The sequence below is a fragment of the Chiloscyllium punctatum genome, chromosome 3, assembly GCF_047496795.1.
Source record: "Chiloscyllium punctatum isolate Juve2018m chromosome 3, sChiPun1.3, whole genome shotgun sequence".
In the NCBI taxonomy this organism is placed as follows: domain Eukaryota; kingdom Metazoa; phylum Chordata; class Chondrichthyes; order Orectolobiformes; family Hemiscylliidae; genus Chiloscyllium; species Chiloscyllium punctatum.
In genome coordinates this window covers 82,673,596-82,686,819 of record NC_092741.1, presented here as the reverse complement: position 1 = coordinate 82,686,819, position 13,224 = coordinate 82,673,596, and the positions used below count along the sequence as shown (strand labels likewise).

Below are 13,224 nucleotides of genomic sequence, written 5' to 3'. Positions count from 1 at the left end.
CTAAATGTCCTCTGCCACTTCCTCTGGCAGCTGATTCCATATATGCACCATGCTCTGTGAAAAACTTACTCCTCCAGTCCCTTTTAAATCTTTCTGCTCTCAAACCTACTGGTATGCCTTGTAATTTTTCTTCCCCCCCATCCTGAGGAAAAGATTATGGGTATTCACCTTCTCTCTGCACCTCAGGATTTATAAACTTCTATGAGGTTACCCCTCAGCATAGTCTAGGGAAAAAACTCCTTATAACTCAAACCCTCCATTCCCAGCAACATTCATGTAAATCATTTTTTCACCCTTCCAGTTTAATAACATGTTTTCTAGAGCATATAACCAGGACGGTCCGCAGGTTTGCACTCATCCTTCAGATGAGTGAATAGTGTGATTCTCTCACCATCTCCCTATTAGGCGACATGGTGACTCAGTGGTTAGCACTGCTGCCTCACAGCACCAGAGACCCAGGTTCAATTTCCACCTCAGGCAACTATCTGTGTGGAGTTTGCACATTCTCCCCATTTCTACGTGGGTTTCCTCCAGGTGCTCAGGTTCCCCCTCACAGTCCAAAGATGTGCAGGTTAGGTGAATTGGCCATGCTAAATTGGCCATAGTGTTAGGTGAAGGGGAATGGGGCAGGGTGGGTTGCTCTTTGGAGGTGGCCAAAGGGCCTGTTTCCACACTGGAGGGAATCTAATCTAATTCCATTTTGTAGCTCGTTGGTCTAGGGGTATGATTCCTGCTTTGGGTCTTCTTCTATGCAGACTTGTGAGAGATCCTGGGTTCAAATCCCAGACAAGCATGCTTTTAAGTGGGTGGCACAGTGGTTAGCACTGTTGCCTCACAGTGCCAGAGACCTGGGTTCAAATCCCGCTGACTGTGGAGTTTGCGCATTCTCTCGTGACTGCATGGGTTTCCTCCCACGATCCAAAAAATGTGCAGGTTAGGTGAATTGGCCATGCTAAATTACCCATAGTGTTAGGTGAAGGGGTAAATGTAGGGGAATGGGTTTGGGTGGGTTGCACTTCGGTGGGTCGGTGTAGACTTGTTGGGACGAAGGGCCTGTTTCCACACTGTAAGTAATCTAAAATCTAATCTAATCTAATTACTCAGCGCATCATCCCTTTAAAAATAACCATCTAATTCCTTTTTGAATGCTTAGATTGAATCTGCCTCCACCATATTTTTAGGTGCTAACCACAGCGATAAGAGGTTTTTTTTCATATCATTTTAGTAGCTTTTGTCAGTTTCTGTAAATTTGTGCCCTCTTATCCTTGAAAATTCCACTAGGGGAACAGTTTCTTTCTCTCTGTTCTATCCGGATTACTCACGATTTTGAATATCTCTACCAGATTTTCTCTTGGCCTTCTCGTTGCCAAGGGAAACAGTCCTAACTTCTCCAGTCTGTCTTCATAATCAAAGATTCTCATCCTTGGAATCATTCATATGAATTTCTTCTGCACTCTTTCTAATGCCTTCACATCATTCTGTAAGTGCAGCTCTTAGAGGTGGATGCAATATTCTAGCTGAAGCTGAATTAGTGTCTTGTACAAGTTCAATGTAACCCCTTGCTCTTGTACTAATGCTCCTATTAGTGTGTTTTGTTAGCCTGTGCTGTTGTCCTGTCCTACAACCTTCAATTATTTCTGCACATACATAGAGAACACAGTGAACCATGCATTCATGGTTTGTCACACAAGGCCGGCGCACACTTCTATGCCAAGAACAGAACTGACACTGAATTTTACATATAATTCAGTGGACAGAGTGTGATCTACAACTGCCTTTTTAAACTGAGTGCTACTTTTATAGCAGAGCAATATATTCGCAGTTACAAGGAAACAGTAGCAGTTCTGAACTGCTTTGAAATGTTTGAATGATCGCATTTTAGTTTAGTTGGCCTTTGACCTGTAGAAATATATAACAGCTCATTTTAACCTATCGTTGGAGAGAGAGGATGGGGGGGTTGAAGTGGGTGATGGAACCAGGAATTTTGCCACTGTATTTGTAAGGATTATTACTAAATGTATTCATGACACTCCATGATCAAATCCAATATAATTTCAATAAGTTAGTCTTAAACTATCAATGGCTTTTAAATTTAAGTTACGCATTGTTCCAGTTATACAGTTTTTTAAAATCTTCCTTTTCTTTAAGGGCAAGTGCTACTTTCACATTATCCATTCCCAAAAGCACTCATTTGCCAACAATATTTGTTATCCTTTTGTCACATAATTCTATGTATTTTTTGTTTTACAACAGGAAGGATGCATCTGAATCCAGAACAAGTTGCCTTAATTGGACAAGTATTTGAATCTTATGTTGTAGAACTCCATAAGAATGATATCATCCATATTCTACAAGAGCCAGATACTGGTGCTCACTATCCAGTAATTGTGAATGCACTGACACTGTTTGAAATCAATATGGAGATTGGTGAATACTTAAATGCATTTCCAAATGAACTGTTTCCAATATTTGACAATGCACTGCACAGAGCAACCATGACAATTCTGCAGTCATATCCGGAGCCACACAATTTGATGATGAAACAAAAACTTCACGTGCGAATTTCAGGTCAGGGTGAATACTGAACTATAACATCCTTAGCAAACTGAAATTTGTAGCAGTATGATAATTGCCAGTTGATAGTTATTGCTTCTTCTCTTTCTTATGATTATTGGGAACAGAAGATGACATCTGGGGTCTCCCAGCCTCCTGGAGAGACCCTACTGCTCCTTTTCAAAATATTTCAACATGTTTTTGAAATGTTTTGAAATATTAGTGACAGGGCAAAATGACTATCCATAGGGCTTTTCACTTCAGACTTAATCAGGGCAGAGGCAAGAATGGACCCAGTTCACACCCTCCATCCTCCTGCCTGATTAAATGCCTCTGAGTTTCTGAACATGCCAAGGGGGCGGTGATTCTGTAGCACCCATGGAGTCTGTCAACCATCATGTCAGAGTTATGTTGTGACAAGATAGAGGACAGGGCACCAGACGGAGTGTAGTTTTGGTGTCCTTTTAGTTTTTTTTTGTTTTGTCTACACTGGCTCAAATTTGCACCTAGTCGTGACAAGTAATTTTGAGCAGAGCTGCAGACTAGAAATTCATTGGCACACATTAAGCATTAAACAGCACCAGATATCCAATATGAAGGGCAGTGTGCACATGTTAATTCCAACACATGCTCCTTGCCGTATTGGTACAAGTTTCTGTATGGGGTTCAGAGCTTGTACCAGAAACAGAATAAGTCCCTTTGCATTTGCAAATGGACATCCTGTCCACTTGCACTTGGACATGAAATATTTTGCGGTCTTAGTCAAAGAGCACAGGAAATTAGTTCTTCTAATTTGTCCATACTTATAATTAAACTATAATTCTGGTCATTTATCTCATTCACGAAGGACCAAATCAGCAGGTGCATTTTCCTATATTCCATCATTAACTACACTTTTTCAACAGTAGTTCATTCAAGCAGTTTGAGATGTCCCATGACCAAGAAGGTCACATTATAAATGCAACCTCTTTTTATCAAAGAGAATGACAAAGCATCGTCAGTATTGATGAATTTGAAATTTCATGTTCTGAGTAAAACACAAATGTTACTTGTTTCTTTATTTGTCAGGATTGCCGCTTTGTCCAGAACTGACAAGAGATCGCATACCAAAAACCCGAGATGTAGGTCATTTCCTCTCAGTTATTGGGACAGTCATACGTACTGGAATGGTGAAGGTGTTGGAATTTGAGCATGAGTATATGTGTAACAAATGCCGTCACATCTTCACAGTGACTGCAGACTTTGAGCAGTATTACACCACCTGCCGTCCTGCATCCTGCCCGAACCCAGAAGGTTGCAACTCAGTGAAATTTACATCCCTATCTGGGTCCATGTCTTCTCCTGCCAGTTGTAAAGACTACCAAGAAATCAAAATTCAGGAACAGGTGATCTCAAATTACGTTAATATTAAAAATATGGCATTTAATTTTTGCTGATGAATATTTTGGTGTGTAAACTGTATTATGTATTTTACAGTCATTTTTAAACCTTAATATGAAATCAAATATTTGTAACTATTGGGAGTTAAGTCAGAGGGTCAAATTTAATTTTCTTCATGTTAGACCGGATTTTTGCAGAGTTAGAACAACTCCAAAGCCTTTTAAAAACTGGAATCAGAGCCTGATTTGAAATTCCCACTCCCATTCTCATTCATGAATACAGGAGCAGTTTTAGCACATTCTGCCTGCCAAGCTTGCTTTGCCATTCAGTTTGATCACAGCCAATCATCCACATCAGTGTCTTTTTCACGTACTATCTCTATCTCTTTGCATTTAGAAATTTGTCAACGTCCACTTCAAACGTAGTCAAATGACTGTGCTTTCACAGTCCCTTGGGTTAGAGATTTCCGAAGATTCACAACTGTCTGAGTTGGAAAAAAATTCTTCTTATCTTAGTCCTATGGCCCCCCCCTTATTTTGAAGTTGTGTCCTCCACTTCTAGGCACATCTTATCTACATCTGCATCATCTATCACTTTTTATATAATTTGTAATTTTTGGTGAGATCGCCACCTCTCATCCTTCAAAACTCTAGCAACTACAAGCCTAGTTTCTCCAATCCCTCTTTGTAAGGCAATCCCACCATTTTAGCAACAACTCCTTTGAATTTTTGATGAACATCCTTAATGGAAGTAATTTTTTGAAGTGAAGGAGACCTGTAATTTGTGTAAAGTCAAGCCCAGGTTCTAATTAATTGAGATAAGTGTTCACTACTCCTGTCAAATTACCTTGTACAAACGGATAACGTATCATAAGCCTTTCGAATAGCTTGTTATATCTGCATGTTAGCCTTCAGTAACTTACAGTTGAAGACACCTGGATCTCTTTGTATATGTACCCTTTCTGATCTTTTACCATCAAAGAATTATTGTACACATCTGTTTCTCCTAACCTCATATTTTTCCACATTATGTTCTATTTGTTGTGCTCTTGTTCACTCACCAAGTGTCGAAATGCTATTGAAGTCACTTTACATCAATACAACAACACACATTTGTACATAGTTTTGTGTCATCTGTGAACTTGGAAATATTACTTTTGGTCCACATGTTTGAATCATTGACCTAACATTGTCAACAGCTATGGCCCGAATATTGATCTTTGTGGTAACTCACTAGTCTCAGCCTGCCAAAATGAAAATGACCTGTTTATTCCTTCGCTCTCTCTTTATCCTGTTAGATAATCTTAGTCTATGCCAGTACATTACCTCCTACTGATACAGTTTAATTTTGCTAATTATTCTTCTATGAGGGTCTTTATCAAAATCCTTCCAAGAAAACTAAGTATATAATGTCCATAGACTCACCTTTATCAATTATGTTAGCAATAACCTCAGAAAACTCCAGTAAGTTCATCAAACACAACTTCTCATTCACAAATCCACTCTGACTATGCTCAATGAGACCAATATTATCCAAATGTCCAGTTATCACATCACTTATAGAAGATTCTAGCATTTCCCAACTTTTGCTGTAAGGCTTTGGAAAAGCATGGCCTAGCCAGGGACAGACAGTATGACTTTGTGCAGGACAAATCATGTCTTACTAACTTGATTGAATTTTTGAGGAGGTGACAAAAGGTGATCGATGAGGGTAGAGGAGTTGGTGTTGTCCACATGGATTTTAGTAAGGCTTCCAACATGGTCCCTCATGATAGGTTATCCAGAAAATTAAGATGCGTGGTATCCTTGATGACTTGTCCACGGATTCAGAATTGGCTTTCTCATAGATGACAGAGGGTAGTGGTGCAAGGGTGTTATCTGGTTGGAGTTCTATGACTAGTGGTGTTCCACAGGGATCCGTATTGGGATCTCTGCTGTTTGTCATGTGTATAAATTATTCAGATGAAAATGTAGATGGGTGGGTTAGTAAATTTGCAGATGATACAAAGATCAGTGGAGTTTTGATGGTGTAGAAGATTGTCAAGAGGATACAGTGGGATATAGTTCAGTTGCAGATGTGGGCAGAGAAATAGCAAATGAAGTTTAATCTGGGTCTGTGTGAGGTGCTGCACTTTGGGAGATCACCTACTACCAGGGGGCATGCATTTAAGGTGAGAGGGTGAAAGTTCAGAGGAAATAGTCCGTTAAAGTCATAGAAACGTACAGCACAGAAACAGACCCTTTAGTCCAACTTGTCCATGCTGACCATACATCCTAAATAATTCTCGTTCCATTTGCCAGCATTTGGCCCATATCCCTCTTAAACCCTTCCTATTCATATAGCCATCCGGGTAACCTTTAAATGTTGCAATTTTACCAATCTCAGCCACTTCCTTTGGTAGCTCATTCCATACATGCACCACCCTCTGTGAGAAAAAGTTGCCCTTAGGTCCCTTTTTAAATCTTTCCTCTCTCACCTTAAACCTATGTCCTCTAGTTTTGGACTCCCCAACCCTGGAGAAAAGACCTTGTCTATTTGCCCAATCCAAGCCCTTAAAGATTTCATAAACCTCTAAAAGGTCACCCTTCAGCCTCAGATGCTCGAGGGAAAATAACCCCAGCATAATCAGCCTTTTCCTATTCCTAAACCCTCCAATCCTGATAATGTCCTTGTAACTCTTTTCTGAACCCTTTCAAATTTCCCAACATCCTTCCTCTAACAGGGAAACCAGAACTGCATGATTTCCAAAAGTGGTCTAATCAATGTCCTATACAGCCGCAACCTGACCTCCCAACTCCTAAACTCAATGCACTGACCAAAAAAGGTAAGCGTACTCAACACCTTCTTCACTATCCTATCTACCTGTGACTCCACTTACAAGGAACTACGAACCTGCACTCCAAGGTCTCTTTGTTCAGCAGCACTCCTCAGGACCGTTACCATTAAGTGTATAAGTCCTGGTCTGATTTGTCTTTCCAAAATGCAGCACCTCACATTTATTTAAATTAAAGTCCATCTGCCATTCCTTGGCCCATTGGCCCATCTGATCAAGATCCTGTTATACATAAGGTAACCTTCTTTGATGTCTACTACACCTCCAATTTTGGTGTCATCTGCAAACTTACTAACCATACCACCCATGTTTACACTCAAATCATTTATATAAATGCCAAAAAGCAGTGCACCCAGCACCGATTCTTGTGGCACACTGCTGGTCATGGCTTCCAGTCTGAAAAGCAACCCTCCACCACCACAAGATGTGAACGGAAAGGTTTTTGCACAGAGTGCTAGGAGTCTGGAATATGTTGCCAGGACTGGTGGTGGAGGCCGCTATGATAAGGGTGCTTAAGATGCTTTTAGATAAGCACATGAATATGCAAGGACTGGAGGGATATATGGACCAAGAGCAGGCAGAAGGCGTTAATTGAATTTGGCGTCATGTTCAGCACAACATGGGCCGACGGGCCTGTTCCTGTGCTGAATTGTTCTAGACTCCAAGAGGTCTGTCATTCACCTTCTTGTCTGTCCCTCCCTTAAATAATGGGGGATTTTTGCTACATTTCAATCTGGAGGGACCGTTTCAGAAACTATAGAATTTTGGATGATAATCACGAATGCATCCACTGACTCTTTCAACACTCTGGATAGCATGTCCTGAGAACTTTACAATCTTCATTGATCCCAACACAACCTTGAATTCCTTCATTCTCTTTTAGTCCCTTGGATATCTAATTTAGGAGATTTCGTGCATCTTCCACAACTAAGTACAACCACAAAATATTCTGCTATTTCTCTATCTCCCATTATAAATTCTCTTCACTCTTTCTGTAACTGATCCAAATTTGTCTTGGTCAAAAGTTTCCTGTTTGTGTAACTATTGAAGCTTTTGTGTTTTTCTAGTTTACATTCTTTTTGTACTCTCTCCCTTTTTCATTTGCTTTGTCCTCCTTTGCTGTCTTCTAAAATCCTTCTAATCCATAAGTTTACCATTATTTCTGTGAAGTTTATCGGATTTTTCTTCAAATTTTATGCAACCGTTAACCTTCCTGTATTAGCCACAGTTGGCTTTTTTTGGGTTGGTGCGGGGTGGTGGTTGGGGGGGTGGGGGTGGGGTAATATTGAGCCTTGAAGGAATGGACATTTTCTGTAAACTATGCAACACTTCTTTAAAGCACGTCTATTGCCTATATATTATTGTACCTTTCAAAGTGTTGTCACAATCCACCTCAGCTAATTCGCTGCTCATCACTTCGTAATTTCCGTTGCTCAGATTAAATACACTGACTTATTAACTTATTAATAACAAGCACTTCATCTGCTTAACTGTCCTAATCATGCACACACATCTGAGAGCTCAGATCAATGAATGCATTAATCAGCAAGCATCTGTTTTTCAAGTGAAATGTGCTGTTGAAATTGCTTGACTGATGTCTTGACGTGGTTATAATAAGATCTTTATTTTCTGTGCTACCTTTCCAAACTCTTAATATTTATTTGGACATAATGAACTTTTGTAAGTGTTTTGTGAGCACACACACTCAGACAAACAAACACACAATTAATTAGCAGAGTCAAAGTAATTTTGTTATATGATGCCAGCAGAAAGCTCCCTTGCTGGCAGACTGAATTTGATTCTTGGTCTCTGGCCTTGCTATTCTTTTCAGAAAATGTATGACTCATGAAACTGGCAATGCAAGAGCATAAAATTATGCTAAATGAATGGCATTATGTCATGTCAAATTCTAACAAAATTGGGACAGGCAAGGAAGTAGGGGATCTGGGACCCATGTGAATAGGGTAAGTTACGCTAAGCCTCCATAACTGAGCAAATTGAAGCATCCTTACTGAACCAGTCTAAATTAGCAAGTGTAAGTTAGAGTGTACAGAAAGTGAAACAAATGAAAAGAAAGATAAGATGTTGAAGGGTAGAGAGAGATAGAAGAAACACACAAAATGTAACATTTGCCTTTTTCATTATAAAATAATCCAATAATAATTAAAGTTTGAATGAAATTGCACACTTGTTCATTTTCAGTAGCAGAGACGTTATTTGAAAATAATTGTAAAAATTTAATTGAATGGAAAAAAAACCTGCTTTTTGTCTGTCATGGTTAATTCTTTGAAGCTGATTGTAATTGGTCATTGCTGTACTGCAGAGAAAGGAGCTGGCTGTTAGCTTAATCTCTATGTGGTTAAGGCTTTCTCTATTCTTAAGGTTCAATGTAGTATACAATTTGAATGTAAAATTAATGACAATATATGAAAAGCAACATAGATATGTGATTGTGACATATAAATAATGAATTAAAATGCATTAAGGATGGTGGTACTGGTGATGTGTCACCGTTGCAGCAGGTGGGAGTACCTGGACACCAGTTTGGCCTAGAGCAAGTTTGGCTGCTGCAAGCGTTTGAAATTCAGCTTAGACTTTGAGCTAGAGGTTAAACTCAAAGATCATAATCTTTGCCTTGTCACCCGAGCAAATTGGCATAAGCCTGATAAAATCAGAGTAGTGAATATGTGACTCAGAGACTGGTGTGAGAGATATGGGTTACAGTTTGTGAGCTCTCTCATCGATTAGTAGACAAAGTGGAATCTGTACTGATGGGACAGTCTCATGGGACACAAGAAGAAATAATGACAGCTCGTCAGAAAGGCATGGCAACGATCATGGGAAATCTTAGTCTACATATTGACCAGAAAAATCTGATGGGCAAACGTAGCTGATACTTGATCAGTGTGTAATGATATCGGATTAATAATAAACCCATAGTTAAGGTGCAGCTGGGTAGCAGCAACCAGAATATGATTGAAATGTACGTTCAGATTGAGGGAAGGAGGATTTGGTCCGAGATTATGTTTTAAAACCTAAGGGTAATTATGAGAGATTGAAAGCAGAAAGTTAAAATGAACTGGGAATTTAGGTTAAAGAATAGGTCTACAGGGATACAGTGGCAGATATTTCAAGGGGATATTTTTTAAAAATACAGAATACATATATTTCAATGAGTCAGAAAACTTCAAGGGATGGACTCCCCATCTGCCCTTGACTAGAAGTGCTAAAGACAGTATGAAATTCAAAGAAAGGGCATCTAATTGTACAATGACAGATGGCAGATGGGAAAATTAGATGGAATATAAAAGGTATGATAAAAAAATTAATAAAGAGGATAAAATTGGAAAGCTATGCAAATATTAAAAAAAGCCTTGTAAGAATTTCTGAAATTATTTAAGGAAGAAAGGTAGTGAGAAAGAGAGCAGGAAGCTACAAACTACATTTGTCATAGGAAAAATAATAGAAGATATTATTTAAAAAGTTGTGGGAATGCACTTAAGTTCAAAGTAATCAGGTAGCATCAACATTGTTTTGTGAAAGAGGAAAAAATGTTTGACCAATCTATTGGAGTTTTGTAACAAAGTAACTTTTTTTCTTGATAAATGGGAATTGGCGGATATGCTGTACTTATATATGCAGGAAATATTTGATTAAGTGCCACATCAAAAATTATTGCAGAAAATAAAACACCATGGTGTAGGAGATAGCATATTGGCATGGATTGAAGATTGGCCAGTTAAAAGGAAACAAAAAATATGCATAAATGAGTCTTTTTCAGATTGGCTAGATGTAATCCATATTGTACCATGGATATCGGTGAAAGGTTAAAAATCTGCCTACTTCTCTGCATCAAATATTTCTAAGTTATAGAAATGACTGAGATGGGACAGAAGGTATTGTCGCTAAATTTGCTTGTAACAAAAAGATAGTACCTGCAAAGAGAACATGAGGAATCCACAAAGAAATTTGATAGGTTAAGTGAGTGGGCAAAGATCTGGCAAATGGAGGACAATGTGGAAAAGTGTTGCATTGTCCATTTTGGTAGGAAGAATTAGAAAAGAACCATGAGATGCAGAGGCATCAAGGTGCCCCTGGACATGAATCATGAAAAATTAGTCTACAAGGACAGCAATAAAAGCTAATAGAATGTTGTCATCTATTGTGAAAGGAATGGAACCCAAAAGTAGGGAGATTATGCTTCAGTTTTACAGGTGAGGCTGCATTTAAAATACTTTGAGTGTTTCACAGATTCATAGAATCACTACAGTGTGGAAGTAGGCCATTTAGCCCTTCAAGTCCATACCAACTCTCTGAATACTATTCCATCCAGACCGTGTAACATTGCATTTCTCATGGCTAATCCACCTAGCCTTTCCATCCCTGGATACTATGAGCAATTTAACATGGCCAGTCTACCTGGCCTTCACATCTTTGGATTATGGGAGGAAATTGGAGCACCCGGAAGAAACCCTTTGTCATCTGATTTATGGAAGGCTATAAATGTTGGAGTCAGTTGAGCGAAGAATGCCTGGAAGGGAGGATTTGTCTTGAGAAGCAAGGTTGGGTAGACTAGGCTTGAATCTGGTTGCATTTAGGAAGTAAAAAGTGATTTGATCGAATGATATGATCCTGAGCAGTCTTAATAGGGTCGATATGGAGTGGAAGTTTCTTCTTACATGGGAACCGAGTACGGGGAGAGGGGACCACTGTTCAAAAATCAATTTTCATCACCTCCTCAAATGAGAACAATTATTTTCTCTGAGGGTTATGAGTCTTTGGAATGCTTTTGCTGAAAATGTAGTGGAAACAGAGTCCTTTAATATATTAAAGGTATAGAGGTTGTTAGATTTTTTACCCTTTCACTCCCTTGTTTATCAGAGTAGCCAGGAATGCAGATTTGTAGTTACAATCCAATCCGCCAAGCTCTTGCTGAATAGCTAAGCAGGCTGAATGGCCTACTTCTGCTCCTAGTTCACACGATTGTGTAAGTACTGCAAACTTCCATCCAGAATTCCATGTAACTAATTGCCAAGCCTCTTAGTCAGATACTGGTGTAGCTGAAATTCTCACGAAAAGCCTGGCAACTTGGACAGCAACTTCCCGGATATACAGGTTTAACTGTGCAAATGTGCAGCTGTGCTCTGTGGCAGTGAAAATGAGCAAGTGTCTTGTGTTATTCCTGAAAATTTTAGTTATTATCAGAATTTTTAAATAAAAGTTAATAAGTTTTTTTCCCTTTTATGTTGCTTGTCTCTCTCTCTCAATCTTACTCCCACTTCTGTTCTTCCTATTAGTACATTCTTTATTGCACTTTATGTCGGTCATTAAGGATGCTTCAATTGGATTTGTTATGGAGACTTACTATTGAAAATTCTGCTTTATAACAAGAGTACTGTCTGCCTCACCACTATTTTTACTGCAATGTCTTGGCCAATATTCCATTGCAAGCCTTGTTTTACACTAGCCTAAGTTTGTTAATTGAAAACCTATTATAACCAATTTTCTGTTACAACACTTTAGCAGAACAAATGAAGGCTAATTAAACATCTACAAGTTGTAATGTTGCCTGGTATTGCAATACCTAGAGGCTTAGAATATGAATTAGTATCAACAGGAGAGTGGATTTATACATATAAACAACAATTTGCTTTACTCATTATATACCTTTCCTGGCGTTATATTAGGTTCAGAGACTGTCTGTGGGAAGCATACCTCGATCTCTGTTGGTTGTACTTGAAGATGACCTTGTGGACACCTGTAAATCTGGTAAGTTTTACTTAGTAAGTTGCATACAACAATTTCGAGCTAATGTATCAAACTGTATACACTGTTTGACTAAAAAAAACTTGTCTCCATTGTTCCAGCCTGAAAATTTCCTTGATTTGGTTTTACCTCAATAATATTGCTTTAGACAACTATAATGGGGGAGTTGTACAGTTTTTTTTTTAGGAATTGTTTAATTATTTATAGAATTTCTTCTAATAAATGGCCATCTTAATTTTACCAACCTACCCTAAAATGGTCTGAAATTTATTGTTTTTACATAGTATCCAAAGTTATCATTATAAACTGAGTCTACTACATTTAAAAAAACACACAGAAAAATTATGTTAAATAGTGTACAGTGTTAAAGTTGCAAAGTGGAATTGAGCTGGAATAATAGATGATTTATGTACTATATTTTAAAGAATGTGTTTATTATTTTTGATGCTGGAGATGGAAGATTTCCAGCGATGGCATAAGGAGAATTCCCTAATAATGTTTAACTGGCATTCTGGGATGTTTTACTTGAACAAACAGATTGGATAATGTCTTGTTCAAAGGGGTGCAATTCAAACAAAGTGACATTTCCTCAGTATTGTACTGGAAAATTAACCTAGATAAGTACCAAAACCAGGAGTAAGGCTTGAATGCATAATTTTCTGTCTCACAGATGAGGATGCAAACAGTTTTCT

General features: G+C 38.6%; 1 protein-coding gene across 1 annotated transcript in view; it reads left to right on the top strand.

The window, feature by feature from the left end:
• Positions 1-13,224, top strand: part of mcm9 (minichromosome maintenance 9 homologous recombination repair factor) — a 57,123-nt gene that overhangs the window by 1,366 nt on the left and 42,533 nt on the right. Inside the window, exons 2-4 of the mRNA XM_072555900.1 lie at positions 2,254-2,568; positions 3,622-3,938; positions 12,454-12,535. Coding sequence (XP_072412001.1) covers positions 2,259-2,568; positions 3,622-3,938; positions 12,454-12,535 — 709 coding nt within the window. The 5' untranslated portion in view covers positions 2,254-2,258. The remainder of the gene's footprint in view (positions 1-2,253; positions 2,569-3,621; positions 3,939-12,453; positions 12,536-13,224) is intronic.